Genomic DNA, 12,861 nt, shown 5'->3' with positions numbered 1-12,861 from the left:
TTCCAACCGTTCCCTGCCGCTCTACCTGGGAGGACAGGGGAGGGTGGCCTGTGTCCATATGGAGATCCCAGTGGAGTCTGGGCTCTTGGATTTGGCCTGGCCCAGCTCTAGCCGCTGTGGCCATCTGGGGAGTGAACCAACAGATGGAAAATCTTTCTCTTGCACTGACAACGGACTCTTTCTGTCTCTGTCTCTGTCACTCTCTTTCCTTCACGATCTCTCTGTCTCTTCTTCTCTATCTGTGGCTCCACCTTTCAGATAAATTTTTGAAAATTGTACCTGTGGCATGGTGGGTTAAAGCCCTGGCCTGAAACAGGCATCCCATATGACCACTGGTTCTAGTCCCGGCTGCTCCTCTTCTGATCCAGCTCTCTGCTGTGACCTGGGAAAACAGTAGAAGATGGCCCAAGTCCTTGGGCCCCTGCACCAGTGATCTGGAGACCCAGAGGAAGCTCCCGGCTCCTGGCTTTGGATGGGCACAGCTCCGGTCATTGCAGCCATCTGGGGAGTGGACCATTGGATAGAAGACCTCTCTCTCTTGTCTCTACCTCTCCCTATAACTCTGTCTTTCAAATAAATAAAATGAATCTTAAAAAAAAGAAAAATTGTCCTTAAAGTTAAGAACTTTCCTGCACTTCCAGTGTTTTGTCTTTTTCCAGTGTTCAAGCAGAGAAGGTAGTTAACACGTATGCAAAGAAGGCCTCCACCCGCACATGTCCTTTCCAGGCCGCTGTCTCCCCATGGCTGGTCCCCCTTCCCTCTTTCCTCACGTGGAGCCTCCTCCACACAGCAGCCAGGTCCTGGCTCCTTCCTTTGTCAGCTCCTGTTCTTCAGGTGTTCCGAGTTCCCATCATGCCCACAGTGTGGTGTGAGGCTTCATGCACTTGCTCATAAAATGTTGTAAGCCTTACCAGTAGCCATTGTATCTCACTCTTTCTGGGGTAGACCAGCATTCAACATGAATCTCCATGTCGTAAGTAAGGGAGCTGAGGAACAGAGATAAAACAGGGATCAAAAGGCAGCAGACGAGCTTTAGATTCACTGATTCGATATAAACACTGTAGGTGGGGAAATGCCAACTAAATCTGTTGAAATCCACAATGTCATAGAAAGAGTTTTAAAAATCACTACTGTGGTCTCAGAGTGAAAAGTGACTCTCCCCACCTGCCATTCCCCCAGGACCGGCTTTGCGAGCCCGGGGCCGAGGTGCGGCTGTTCCCAGACCTACTGCAGTCAGTAGGAAGTGGAAGGCAGCTACTTCTGTGAGGTTCCTTACAGATGAATCATCCGCTCTAATCTCAGTGAACTTTCAAATACTGCATATATGATTCAGTTGCATTTATTCTTTCCTTGTGCTCGTAAGACAAAAGCAGGAGGCAGAAAGCTTTGTGCAACTAGGGCTCTGGCCACTGAGAATCCCACGCTCCCAGAAAGGGAGGAGAGCTGTGGGGGTCTGGGCTGCCGTCGCGTCTCCTCCGGTGGGTGCCTAACCCTCGGGACCGTGTCTCTGCAGGATCAGCATTGAGGCCCGGAAGTCTCCCAAGCTGCCCCGGGCTGCTCAGGAGATCTCACGGTCTCCGCGGCTGCCCATGCGCAAGCCCTCCATCGGCTCACCCAGCCTGACGCGGAGAGAGTTTCCTTTTGAAGACATCACTCAGGTAGTAGCATGCATCCAGCAGTGCGGGCTCAACCCTCAGAGCCATCCTGAACCTGCCACCTCCCGTCCCACCCTGGCCACCCGCTCCAGCCACCACCCGCACTCGGGCCCCAGCCCTGCTCCCCCTCCCACAGGAATCCCCCTGGAGCCCAGCCCTGACAGACGTGCCCACGTTTCCGCTGTGCCCTCTCAGTCCAGACCCTCCAGTGATCTGGGCGAGAACTCCCGGCCGTGCCGCTGGGCCTGCCTGACTCCCTTGACGCCTCCTCTCCCTGCAGGTGCTACAGCCACTCCTGCTTCTCCTTGCCTTGAGCCTTTGTTCTTCGTGGGTCACCTCTCCTCCCTTCGTCCTTGTTCCCGTGCTCCCAGACCCGCTCCACTCTCCACTGCCAGCTTCATCATGAAGGCTCCCTGCACAGCTCAGCCCCAGTGTGCCCATGCACCCAGTGTGCTCACTTCTGGTGCTGGCCTGTGGCTCTGTGTAGCAAGCCATTGCAAGTCGTGTCTGTTCCATCAGGCCCTTGGGCCCAGCAGTCACTTCTTAAGCTATTAATTGAGTAGAATGAGAAAATAGGTCCTTGAGTTATTTCAGGACGTAGTAATGTGACTGTGACTGCTGTTTCCAGGGGAAACACTGAGGATAGAAATGATTCGGTTGGATGCCCCTCTAGCTCAGTGCCGTGGCGGTGAGAGGAGAGTGAGGCGACATGTGCCTTGTCATGTCAGTGCCTTTTAACCACGCATGTGGACATGTCGGGACAGCCGGGCCCCGCCAGTGAGAAATGGGTGTGCAGTGAGCGTCCGCGTGTGGCTCTGTAAGCTGTGAGTGTTAGCATTCTTCCTAAGTAATCAGTAAGAAACAGTACATTGTGATTCTTCCTTTTTCTTTTTCGCCCACAGCACAACTACCTTGCTCAGGTCACGTCCAATATCTGGGGAACCAAATTTAAGATTGTGGGCTTGGCTGCTTTCCTGCCAACCAACCTCGGTGCAGGTAAAAACCACATCTTGTTCTCTCAGTATCCCAGTTGGAACTCATATTTAAAAATCCAACCTCAACTTTGATGACTAAAGTAGAAAGTGAGTTCTTAAGATAGCAAAAGAATAGTGTTGGTTTGACACTCAAACGTGGACTCCAGCCACTGTGATCTTAGTATTACCACTGAAAGTGAATTTTTTTGCTATGAGACCAGACTTATAAAAATAATAGAAATATACAAATGACCGAAACAGCTGAAATGTCTGTCAGAGTTCTCTTGGGTTTGTAGGTATTTCAACTTCTAGACCTTGACCTGTGGGTGGATTTGGGTTCTGGTGTCTGGGTTCTTGAGACAGAAGAAGGCTGCTGCGAAGAAAGTGTCAGAGAAAGAGGCAGTGGAGACTAAAAAGTTGGCCGATTGTTAGTACCTGCCTTGGTGGTAAATATTGATAAACGTCGTTTCTTAATACCTGATCGATTTCCTGCCAGTGACAAGTTTGAGACAACAGAAGCATCCCAGGGACTGCAAGGCTGGGCCAGAACCCGGAATTTGGCTCTCCTCTGCCCTCCCCCCAGATAAGTGGGAACGACGACGGGGGCACCTCGGGGGTGCAGCAGATCCTTGTCAAAGCAGCTTCCCCCCGCTGGGTTGAGGAGCTGCGCCGCTCCCGCACCCCGCCAGATGCCTCACCGCGTCCCCTCCTCCGCACCCCTGCAAGGCCCGCTCAGCCCGGTCGGCCTGTGGCCTCCGTCTCAGGCGTGCTCTGTGGGGCCTGCTGGAAACAGCTTTTGCAAAATGGCTTCCTTTTGTAAGACCTGTTACATACACCAGTCCTTTAGTTATCAGATGTTGGAAAGACCTGCTAAGAGATTTATTAAACAGCCTGCATTTGGAGCTTTCGTCTTAAGGTTCCTCAGCCCACAGAAAAAGGAAAAAAAGTAAACATGAAACTAACTTAGAAAATAACAATAAACCATCCCACCCAATGCAAAGAAAAGATCTTGAAATATCTTCAACAACCTGGGAACTCTGATGACCCACAGCGCCCTGCATAATGCTGACTGTCGTGGTTATCGCTGCATCAGAAAGCTGAGAACGTCACCATCCGCCTGGAGTGGATATTGAAAAAAGAGGAAAGTGAGAATGTACTAATGGGAGTAGATACACAAACAAGCCAACGAGGGCCTTATGATGAGTGAGCCTCTGAGTGCCTCTGAGGTACAAGATGCTCCAATTTGAGCAAGCTGAGTACTTATGATGAGTCTTTCTATATTACCTCGTTAGGGTCCCTGCCTAGTCACTGGACTTTTTAAAAAGAGCTTTTGGGGGCCGGTGCCGTGGCTCACTTGGTTAATCCTCCGCCTGTGGCGCCAGCATCCCATATGGGCGCCAGGTTCTATTCCTGGTTGCTCCTCTTCCAGGCCAGCTCTCTGCTGTGGCCTGGGAGTGCAGTGGAGGACGGCCCAGGTGCTTGGGCCCCTGCACCCACATGGGAGACCAGGAGGAAGCACCTGGATCCTGGCTTCGGATAGGCCTAGCTCCGGCCATAGCAGCCATTTGGGGGGTGAACCAACAGAAGAAAGACCTTTCTCTCTATCTCTCTCTCTCTCACTGTTTATGTAACTCTGTCAAATAAAAAAATAAAAAATAAAATAAAAAGAGCTTTTTGTTCATGTAGTTATACAGTCGTCAGTTGTAACTTGAATCTACTAGAGGAAAGAAAGCAACTGTTGAATTCTAGAAGGTGTACTGCATAGGGTATTCCATTAACTAATCTCTCCAAGGACAATATGGAACATTAGTGGACTGAAACAGGATGCGGTAGGGTGGGCGTTGTGTTGCAGTGCGTTAAACGGCTATTTGCAACACTGGCACACCGGTTCAAGTCCTGGCTGCTCCGCTTCTGGTCCGGCTCCCTGGTGATGTGCCTGGAAAGACAGCAGAGGCTGGCCCAGTAAAGGATCCCCTGCCAACTATGTGGGAGACCCAGATGGAGTTCTTTGACCTGGCCCAGCCCCCGCCATTGTGGCCATTTGGGGAGTGAACCAGTTGATGGAAGATTTCTCTCTCTCTACCTCTACCTCTCTACCTCTCTACCTCTGTCTCTCTTTCTCTGTCAATCTGCTTTTCAAATAAATAATAGAATAAATCTTTTTTAAAAAATTATAAAAAGTGGTATTAGCCATATTGGGTAATCTGTTTTCCTTCAGTTAAAACTATCTGGCCTGTTCAATTTATTATTTCAATTCTTTGCATTTCTTAGAAATATATAAAAGCTCAAAATATTTAAAGGGATATATAGTAGGAAAAAAAAAAAACCACACACTCACGCACACTCTGATTCTCACCCCTAATCACCTAGTTTTCCTTCCCCTGGAAGCAATTGATATTTTTCTAATATCTCCTGAAAATTTGTATTTTACTGTTGTCAATATGAACAACAAGGACTAGCACTTTATTTATTTAATTTTTTTTTTGACAGGCAGAGTGGACAATGAGAGAGAGAGAGACAGAGAGAAAGGTCTTCCTTTGCCGTTGGTTCACCCTCCAATGGCCGCCGCGCTGATCCGATGGCAGGAGCCAGGTGCTTACCCTGGTCTCCCATGGGGTGCAGGGCCCAAGCACTTGGGCCATCCTCCACTGCACTCCCAGGCCACAGCAGAGAGCTGGCCTGGAAGAGGGGCAACCAGGACAGAATCTGGCACCCCGACCGGGACTAGAACCCGGTGTGCCAGCGCCGCAAGGCGGAGGATTAGCCTAAGGACTAGCACTTTAATTCATTAAACCTTAAATCATACGGAACCATACAGAATTTTTTGCCAGAATTCTTGTTTTCATTCTTTTGTGTGAAAAAAAAAAAAAATGAGCACGTGCATGTGGGTAGGAAAAGTCATCTCAGCCTGCCCCAGTCCAGGTGACAGCCTTGAACCTCAGCCTCAGCTCAGGCGGCCTGTGGTGCTGAGAACAGCCCGGGCGCAGATCGGGGCTGCTTCTAACAGACGGGAAGCCCTGTGTCTGCCCATCCCTGAGCAAGGAGTGCTGTGAGAGGGTGGACAGTTTCACACACATCTTAACCTACTGTGAAACCTGAATGCAGCTTTCTTTACTTGTGCATTTATTTCATTCCCAGTAAATACTTCAGTTGCCATCTAAGCCTTCTCTTGAATGTCCCCGTGAATCAAATGTGATCTGAAGGTTAAACCACGTGGAGTCCGGCAGGGGAGAGCAGCCCCTGGACTGCTTGGCACTGGGGCTAGTCTTCACTGGGCTGTCCTTCTGACTGCAGAAGGGGTTTGAGAAATGGATTTTTTCATACCACAGCCCACTCCAGAAAAGAATTTAAGTCTAAGATTTATTTCTGACATTCACAATTTATAGTTCTATTGACACACCGTTGGCACACATGCTGAGCTAAACCAAGCATCTGCTGTGACTGAATTAAAACTGTGGCTGGTGTGGCTGCGCTGTGTGCCTGGGAGAGGCGAGGGACTCCTCTCGGGTTCTTGGCCCTGCCTGAGCCACTGTGTCCCCCAGAGCCCTCGATTCCTCTGCTATGACTCCCCCAGTGTGTCTCTATTAACCGTGCCCTTCTTCCTCCCCGCCAGTAATCTATAAAACCAGCCTGCTGCATCTCCAGCCACGGCAGATGACAATTTATCTCCCAGAAGTTCGGAAGATTTCCATGGACTATATTAATTTACCTGTCTTCAACCCAAATGTTTTCAGTGAAGATGAAGATGATTTGCCAGGTGTGTTCACACGCGCCCCTTTCCTAGCAGCCCGTGACAGGGGAGCAGGGCAGGAAGGCACTGAGGATCGCAGCCTGCTGCCCTGGTTTGGGAAAGGCACGCCTGCCCTGTGAAGGCTGGCAGACGAGGTCGCTGTGTGCCCACACAGTCACAGCTGGCCCTGGTCTGGGGAGGGGAGGAGTGCAGAGCAGGGGTAGGCTGCGGTGGCAGTGATGGCTCGTGGTCACAGAGCCTGGCTCCCACCCCCTCACCTCACAGGACCCTTCTTAGCTGTGTGCCTCTGGACAGAGCAGTTAGCCGAACCCAATAAAATCAGAACTAGAACCCAGCCACAGCGACCAGACAGCCTTTGTCCTGTCCATCCCGCCCATCTCCAGGACACAGAGCCTACGCCCTGCAGTGCGGGTCTCAGTGCAGAGAGGCCCAGCCGGGTTCCGTGTCTTAAGTCCCAGTGGATGCTGTGCTGCCAGCACGAGCAGCTGCAGCCTGGTGCAGAAGCTCCACGAGGTGCCTGGTGCACCTTCCGCTTCATAGCCCTGCTCTCCCAGGGTGCAGCGTGCAGCCCCTGTGGCTGGCTGTTCCCGGCAAGAGCAGGCAGCGCGTCCTCTCCGAGCTCCCATTAGTGACAAATGACTCCACCAGGTGACCCTTCTCTGCTCCCTACAGATGAGAGAGCTTCTGGAAGGGGGTCTGAACAGGACTGGCAGGAACCTTGGGGCATGACCCGGATTTGTGCAGCCAGAGGAGAATCAGGTGTTGCGAAAGGCCCCCAGACACCACGTGTGGCCTTGGCCTTTGATAAGCTCACTGGCTACATTTCATAGTTCTTCTGGTGAAGTCAGGAAACCTGGACAACCAGCCCGTCTGGTCGCAGTCAGGAGACCGTGGCCACCAGTCTGCCCAGTCCCGTTCTGCCCTGTGCATGTGCTCATTGCCACACAGGGCTAAGCACCAGACTTCAGACCTCTGTCTTGGTGGCAGTTTGAGGAAAAGCCACGGACCGACGCGGCGGGCGCTGTACGCAGGGCCGCACACACAGCAGCTGCTCGCGGTGCCCAGGGCGCCGCTCACGTGCACGCTCTCGGCGGCCCGCAGGTCTGCCGTGCTCGTGGTAGCGCTGCCTCGCACACTGCTTGAGTTACCGAAAAGCAGGTGAGCTAGATGATCCTTTACCTGATAGACACATTTGCAGAACATGCTGGTTTGCTGTGACAGTTCACATGATTCTATTTGCATAAGTTTGATTTGCAAATGTAAGCATTTAGGTACACATCAGTTGCATGACAGCTCTCATCAATAAATTAGGGGTAACCCTACTTGGATGCACCGCCATTGTGAGTCCTCGGTGGAGTTGCATCTTCTGAACCACCGTCGCCTCGTGCCGGCATTTCACGAGGGTCATCAGTAAAAGAACTTGACCCTGATGTATGCTGGGACAGATTTGCGACGGTACCAGATTCAGAAGGTTCAAACTCGAATGCGTGTTTGCTGAGAAGTCCTGATGGTGCCCTTAGTTCACGGGCTGGGCAGGCTGCCCGGCAGAAAGCCCCAGATGCCTGTGTGCTTCCTGAAATAAAAGATGTGAAGCTTTCCCCAAGCAGACACATCTAATTCCATTGTGTGCACGGAAGGGCTGGTGAGTCCAGGCGTGTGGCTCATCCTGACCCAGGTTCGTGGTGGTGTTTTACAAGCAGTTCCTTTGTGTAATCTCCTTGCAGTGACGGGAGCTTCTGGTGTCCCCGAGAGCAACCCACCTTGTACCGTGAACATCCCCATAGCACCGATCCACAGCTCAGCTCAAGCTATGTCCCCCACCCAGAGCATAGGGCTGGTGCAGTCCCTGCTGGCCAATCAGAATGTACAGCTGGATGTCCTGACCAACCAGACAACGGCTATGGGAGCAGCAGAGCATGCAGGTGACAGTGTCAGCCAGTATCCAGTCTCCAACCGGTACTCCAACCCTGGACAGGTGATTTTTGGAGGTGTGGAAATGGGCCGTATCCTGCAGAACCCCCCTCAGTTGTCCCTGCCGCCGCCACCGCCGGGGGCCATGCAGTTGTCTATGGTGGACCACGGAGGGCGAGACCAGGAGCACCTGCAGAAGCCAGCCAAGGCCCTGCGGCCGGTGCCTCCGCTGGCAGCTGAGGGGGATGCAGTGGTCTTCAGTGCCCCCCAGGAGGTCCAGGTGGCAAAGATGAACCCTCCACCCCCCTACCCAGGAACCATCCCCGCTGCTCCAACCACGGCGGCACCCCCGCCCCCTCTGCCACCACCACAGCCTCCGGTGGACATGTGCTTGAAGAAGGGCGACTTCTCCCTGTACCCCACGTCCGCACACTACCAGACCCCACTGGGCTACGAGAGGATCACCACCTTCGACAGCAGCGGCAACGTGGAGGAGGTGTGTCGGCCTCGCACACGGGTGCTCTGCTCCCAGAACACCTACACCCTCCCTGGCCCGGGCAGCTCAGCCACCTTGAGGCTCACGGCCACTGAGAAGAAGGTCCCCCAACCATGCACCAGTGCCACCCTGAACCGCTTGACCATCCCTCGCTACTCTATCCCCACGGGGGACCCACCTCCATATCCTGAAATTGCCAGCCAGCTGGCCCAGGGGCGGAGCACTGCCCAGAGACTGGACAGCAGCCTCATCCATGCCACCCTGCGGAGGAACAACCGCGAGGCCACACTCAAGATGGCCCAGTTGGCCGACAGCCCTCGAGCCCCCCTGCAGCCGCCACCGGCCAAGCCCAAGGGCGGCCCTGCTGGGACAGCAGCCCAGCTCCCCACACGGCCCCCGCCTGGCCTGTACACCTGCAGCCAGTGCAGTGGCGCGGGGCCCAGCTCTCAGCCAGGCGCCATCCTGGCCCATGCTGTGAGTGCCTCCCCGCTGGCCTCCCAGTCCTCCTACAGTCTGCTGAGCCCGCCCGGCAGTGGCCGCGACCGCACGGACTATGTGAACTCGGCTTTCACGGAGGATGAGGCCCTGCCCCAGCACTGTCAGCTCGAGAAGCCCTTGAGGCATCCCCCGCTGCCCGAAGCTGCGGTCGCCGTGAAACGGCCGCCCCCCTACCAGTGGGGCCCTGTGCTGGGCGAGGACGTGTGGGTTCCTCAGGACAGGACAGCACAGGCTGCAGGGCCCAACCCCTTAAAACTGCCCCCTCCGATGCTAGGTCAGGGCCAGCACCTGGACGTAGCCCGAGTGCCCTTCATCGCCCCCAAGTCTCCCGCCAGCCCTACTGCCACTTTCCAGACAGGCTATGGGATGGGAGTGCCGTACGCAGGAAGCTACAACAGCCCCCCTCTGCCCGGCGTGCCGGCTCCCTGCTCCCCCAAAGACGCCCTGTCGCCTGCGCAGTTTGCACAGCCGGAGTCCGCTGCTGTTCCCGAGCCCGCACACCCGCCCGGCCTCTCCTACTGCACCTTGCCCCCCACGTACCCAGGAAGCAGCACGTGCTCCGGTTTACAGCTGCCAGCTCTCGCCTTGCACCCCTGGAGCTCCTACGGCACCTGTCCCCCCATGCAGACCCCCCAGGGTGCTCTTCCCCCCAAGCCCCACCTCGTGGTGGAGAAGCCCCTCGTGTCCCCGCCACCCACCGACCTCCAGAGCCACATGGGCACCGAGGTGATGGTAGAGACTGCAGACAACTTCCAAGAAGTTCTCTCCCTGACAGAAAGCCCGGTCCCCCAGCGGACAGAGAAATTCGGGAAGAAGAACCGGAAGCGCCTGGACAGCCGAGCAGAGGAAGGAAACGTTCAGGCCATCACGGAGGGCAAAGTGAAGAAGGAGGCGAGGGCTCTGAGCGACTTCAACTCTCTCATCTCCAGCCCCCGCCTGGGGAGAGAGAAGAAGAAAGTCAAGAGTCAGAAGGACCAGCTGAAGTCCAAGAAGCTGAACAAGACGAACGAGTTCCAGGACAGCTCGGAGAGCGAGCCCGAGCTCTTCATCAGTGGGGACGAGCTCATGAACCAGGGCCAGGCCGGCAAGAAGGGCTGGAAGAGCAAGCGGAGCCTGCGCACGGCCAGCGAGCTGGAGGAGTTCAAGTGCCGGAAGGCCAGCGAGAAGGAGGACGGGCGGCTGGGCAGCCAGGGCTTTGTCTACGTCATGGCCAACAAGCAGCCTCTGTGGAACGAGGCCACCCAGGTCTACCAGCTGGACTTCGGAGGGCGGGTGACCCAGGAGTCGGCAAAGAACTTCCAGATCGAGTTGGAGGGGCGGCAGGTAAGGAGGCGCCGTGCCCCTGTGCAGGAAGTGGGGAAGACGTGCCTTAGGCGGGGCCCACTGGGGTGGCGACTGCTGACCTGCTGTTTACTTCTAATCCAAGGCATCCGTTCCTCACAAGGAACCACGGCAGGTGCTCCCGACGCGGTGGGCTTTTTCCTGGTGCTTGCCATCATCTTGTTAAGGGACATGTTTCTGCTTGTATTTATTGATTTTTTGGCATTGCGTGTTGACTCCTCCCCAAGGAACGTGAGGGTTTCTTTGTCCCTGTCCCCCCGCCATGCACAGGTGAACTTTCCCTCCCCTCCCTTTCCTAGCCGCAGTAGTAGCCACTGGCTGCCTTGCTGAACCAGAGCAGCGTTCGCGGCAGAGCCGTCCTGCTCAGGGCTCGGTCAGTCCAGTTTTCCCCTGACATGGCGTGTGCTCTCTCGCTTGTCTCTCTCTTCCCTGGGAAGGTGCCCCTGCTCCTGGTGCAGCTGACATGGGCGGGCTGACAGCTCTCCAGACTGGGGGGCTGTGCGCCCATCCTCCCTCCCTCGCCAGCTGGGATTCCCTTTACCTCTCCTACCTCAGTTTGCGTTCCCAGTGATTCACTCAAGAGGTACTTACCGAGTGCCTGCTGTGAGCCATGTAGTGCTCTAAGCCAGAGTCGGCTCCTGCCTGCTGCTCTGTAGCAAGTTGTACTGAGACGCAGGCGCCCTGTGCTGCCGTCTCCCCTGCAGCTGCTTTCTCCTGCCAGCGCAGAGTGGAGGGCTGCCCTCCATAGCCCGAAACGTCTGTGGTTCGCCCTTGGCAGGGGGTTTGCCCCCTGCTCTAAGTGGGAAGAGCAGTGGAGGACGTCCCCACCTTCGCAGGGCTTCCAAAGAGGAGAGAAAGACCACAGGCGATCCGTGTTCATCCCGGCTGTGACCTCGCCTGTGCCACGTGCCGCAGGAAGAGCTGTGTGCAGGAGGGGAGCGCGCTGGGGCGGAGGCGCCAGGGAGGCCCCCGTGGGAGGCAGTGACGCTCGGCTTCCTGGGGGTCCTTTCTGCGTTCTGTTTCCCCGTGATGTTGGGGTTTTGCTCACTGTCTCCCTGTGTCCCCTTCCTGCAGAAGTAGCGAGCTCCAGACCCCATCAGGGTCAGCGTCCCTTTGCCGGGCTCCGGTGTCCCTGAGCTGTGCTGTGTGCTGCCACCAGGAGCCGCTCGGCTCTTTCCCACCCTGCTCTAGGCTGACGTCTTTGCCCCCCACCCCAGGTGATGCAGTTCGGCAGGATTGACGGCAACGCCTACATCCTGGACTTCCAGTACCCCTTCTCGGCCGTGCAGGCCTTCGCCGTGGCCCTGGCCAACGTGACTCAGCGGCTCAAGTGAGGAGACTGGCGTGGGGCAGAGAGAGGCGCGCAGGGGCCCTTGAAGAGGAGCCTGCAGCGGCCAGGTGCTCAGGGGCACCGGAAGAGCACGGCGCAACTGGAAACGCCTCTCCGCCCGCCCGAGAGGGCCTGCCCACGGTCGCCGTCCTTTCTTTGGCTTTGATTCTCCTGTATTATCTTCCTTTCTTTTCGTTCAGGAGAGTGGCGTGGGGAAGCCCAGGGTGCAAGGCATGCGGTGTTCTTGGAGGAGGCGTGCGTGGCTGGCGGCCTTCTGCCGGCGTCGTTCCCGCCGGCGGCCGGCACGGGCCCTGGGGAGAAGATGGACTGCCTTCTAGTCTGCTGTTCTGGCACAGGGAGCGCGTTCGAGCTCCTTCTCCATGACGTCCTCCAGCATCACACTAGTGTGCAAGCAAAAATCTAAAAAACACAGCCAAAAATCCTGGAGAGAGAGAGCTTTAGGGGCGGGGGGCATTTAATTCACACCTACTGTGTTTCTCCTTAAAAGGTGACTTGATCAGTGGAGGAGACTTGGCCAACGGCGGTGTAATTGGCAAATAAAAGTAGGCTCTTTCTGGGGTGCTCTAACCAAGTGTAAATGTGCTCTTGATTGTCAGTGATGTTAGGGAGCGGCTGCCGGGGAGGAAGCACGCGCACCAGGCCCACAGTGCTCTGCGCACACACGTGGGGGCGGGGAGGCACGCGCACCAGGCCCACAGTGCTCTGTGCACACACGCGGGAGCAGGGAGACACACACACAGGCCCACAGTGCTCTGCGCACACACGTGGGGGTGGGGAGGCACACACACCAGGCCCACAGTGCTCTGTGCACACACGTGGGGGCGGGGAGGCACACACACAGGCCCACAGTGCTCTGTGCACACACGTGGGGGCAGGGAGACACA

General features: G+C 55.8%; 1 protein-coding gene across 4 annotated transcripts in view; it reads left to right on the top strand.

The window, feature by feature from the left end:
- The window catches only part of TULP4 (TUB like protein 4), a 248,179-nt gene extending 235,635 nt beyond the window's left edge, over positions 1-12,544 (top strand). For all 4 annotated transcript variants that reach the window (XM_070073328.2, XM_089333585.1, XM_051855193.3 and 1 more), the window contains 5 exons: positions 1,514-1,658; positions 2,558-2,651; positions 6,243-6,386; positions 8,105-10,608; positions 11,844-12,544. In XM_070073328.2, coding sequence (XP_069929429.1) covers positions 1,514-1,658; positions 2,558-2,651; positions 6,243-6,386; positions 8,105-10,608; positions 11,844-11,960 — 3,004 coding nt within the window. In that variant the 3' untranslated portion in view covers positions 11,961-12,544. The remainder of the gene's footprint in view (positions 1-1,513; positions 1,659-2,557; positions 2,652-6,242; positions 6,387-8,104; positions 10,609-11,843) is intronic.
- Positions 12,545-12,861: the final 317 nt, after the last annotated feature.

The sequence above is a fragment of the Oryctolagus cuniculus genome, chromosome 5 (genome assembly GCF_051225735.1).
Source record: "Oryctolagus cuniculus isolate XC-2025 breed Fujian yellow rabbit chromosome 5, ASM5122573v1, whole genome shotgun sequence".
Taxonomy (NCBI): Eukaryota; Metazoa; Chordata; class Mammalia; order Lagomorpha; family Leporidae; genus Oryctolagus; species Oryctolagus cuniculus.
The sequence above is the reverse complement of the archived record's forward strand: the minus strand, read 5'-3'. Positions and strand labels throughout refer to the sequence as shown.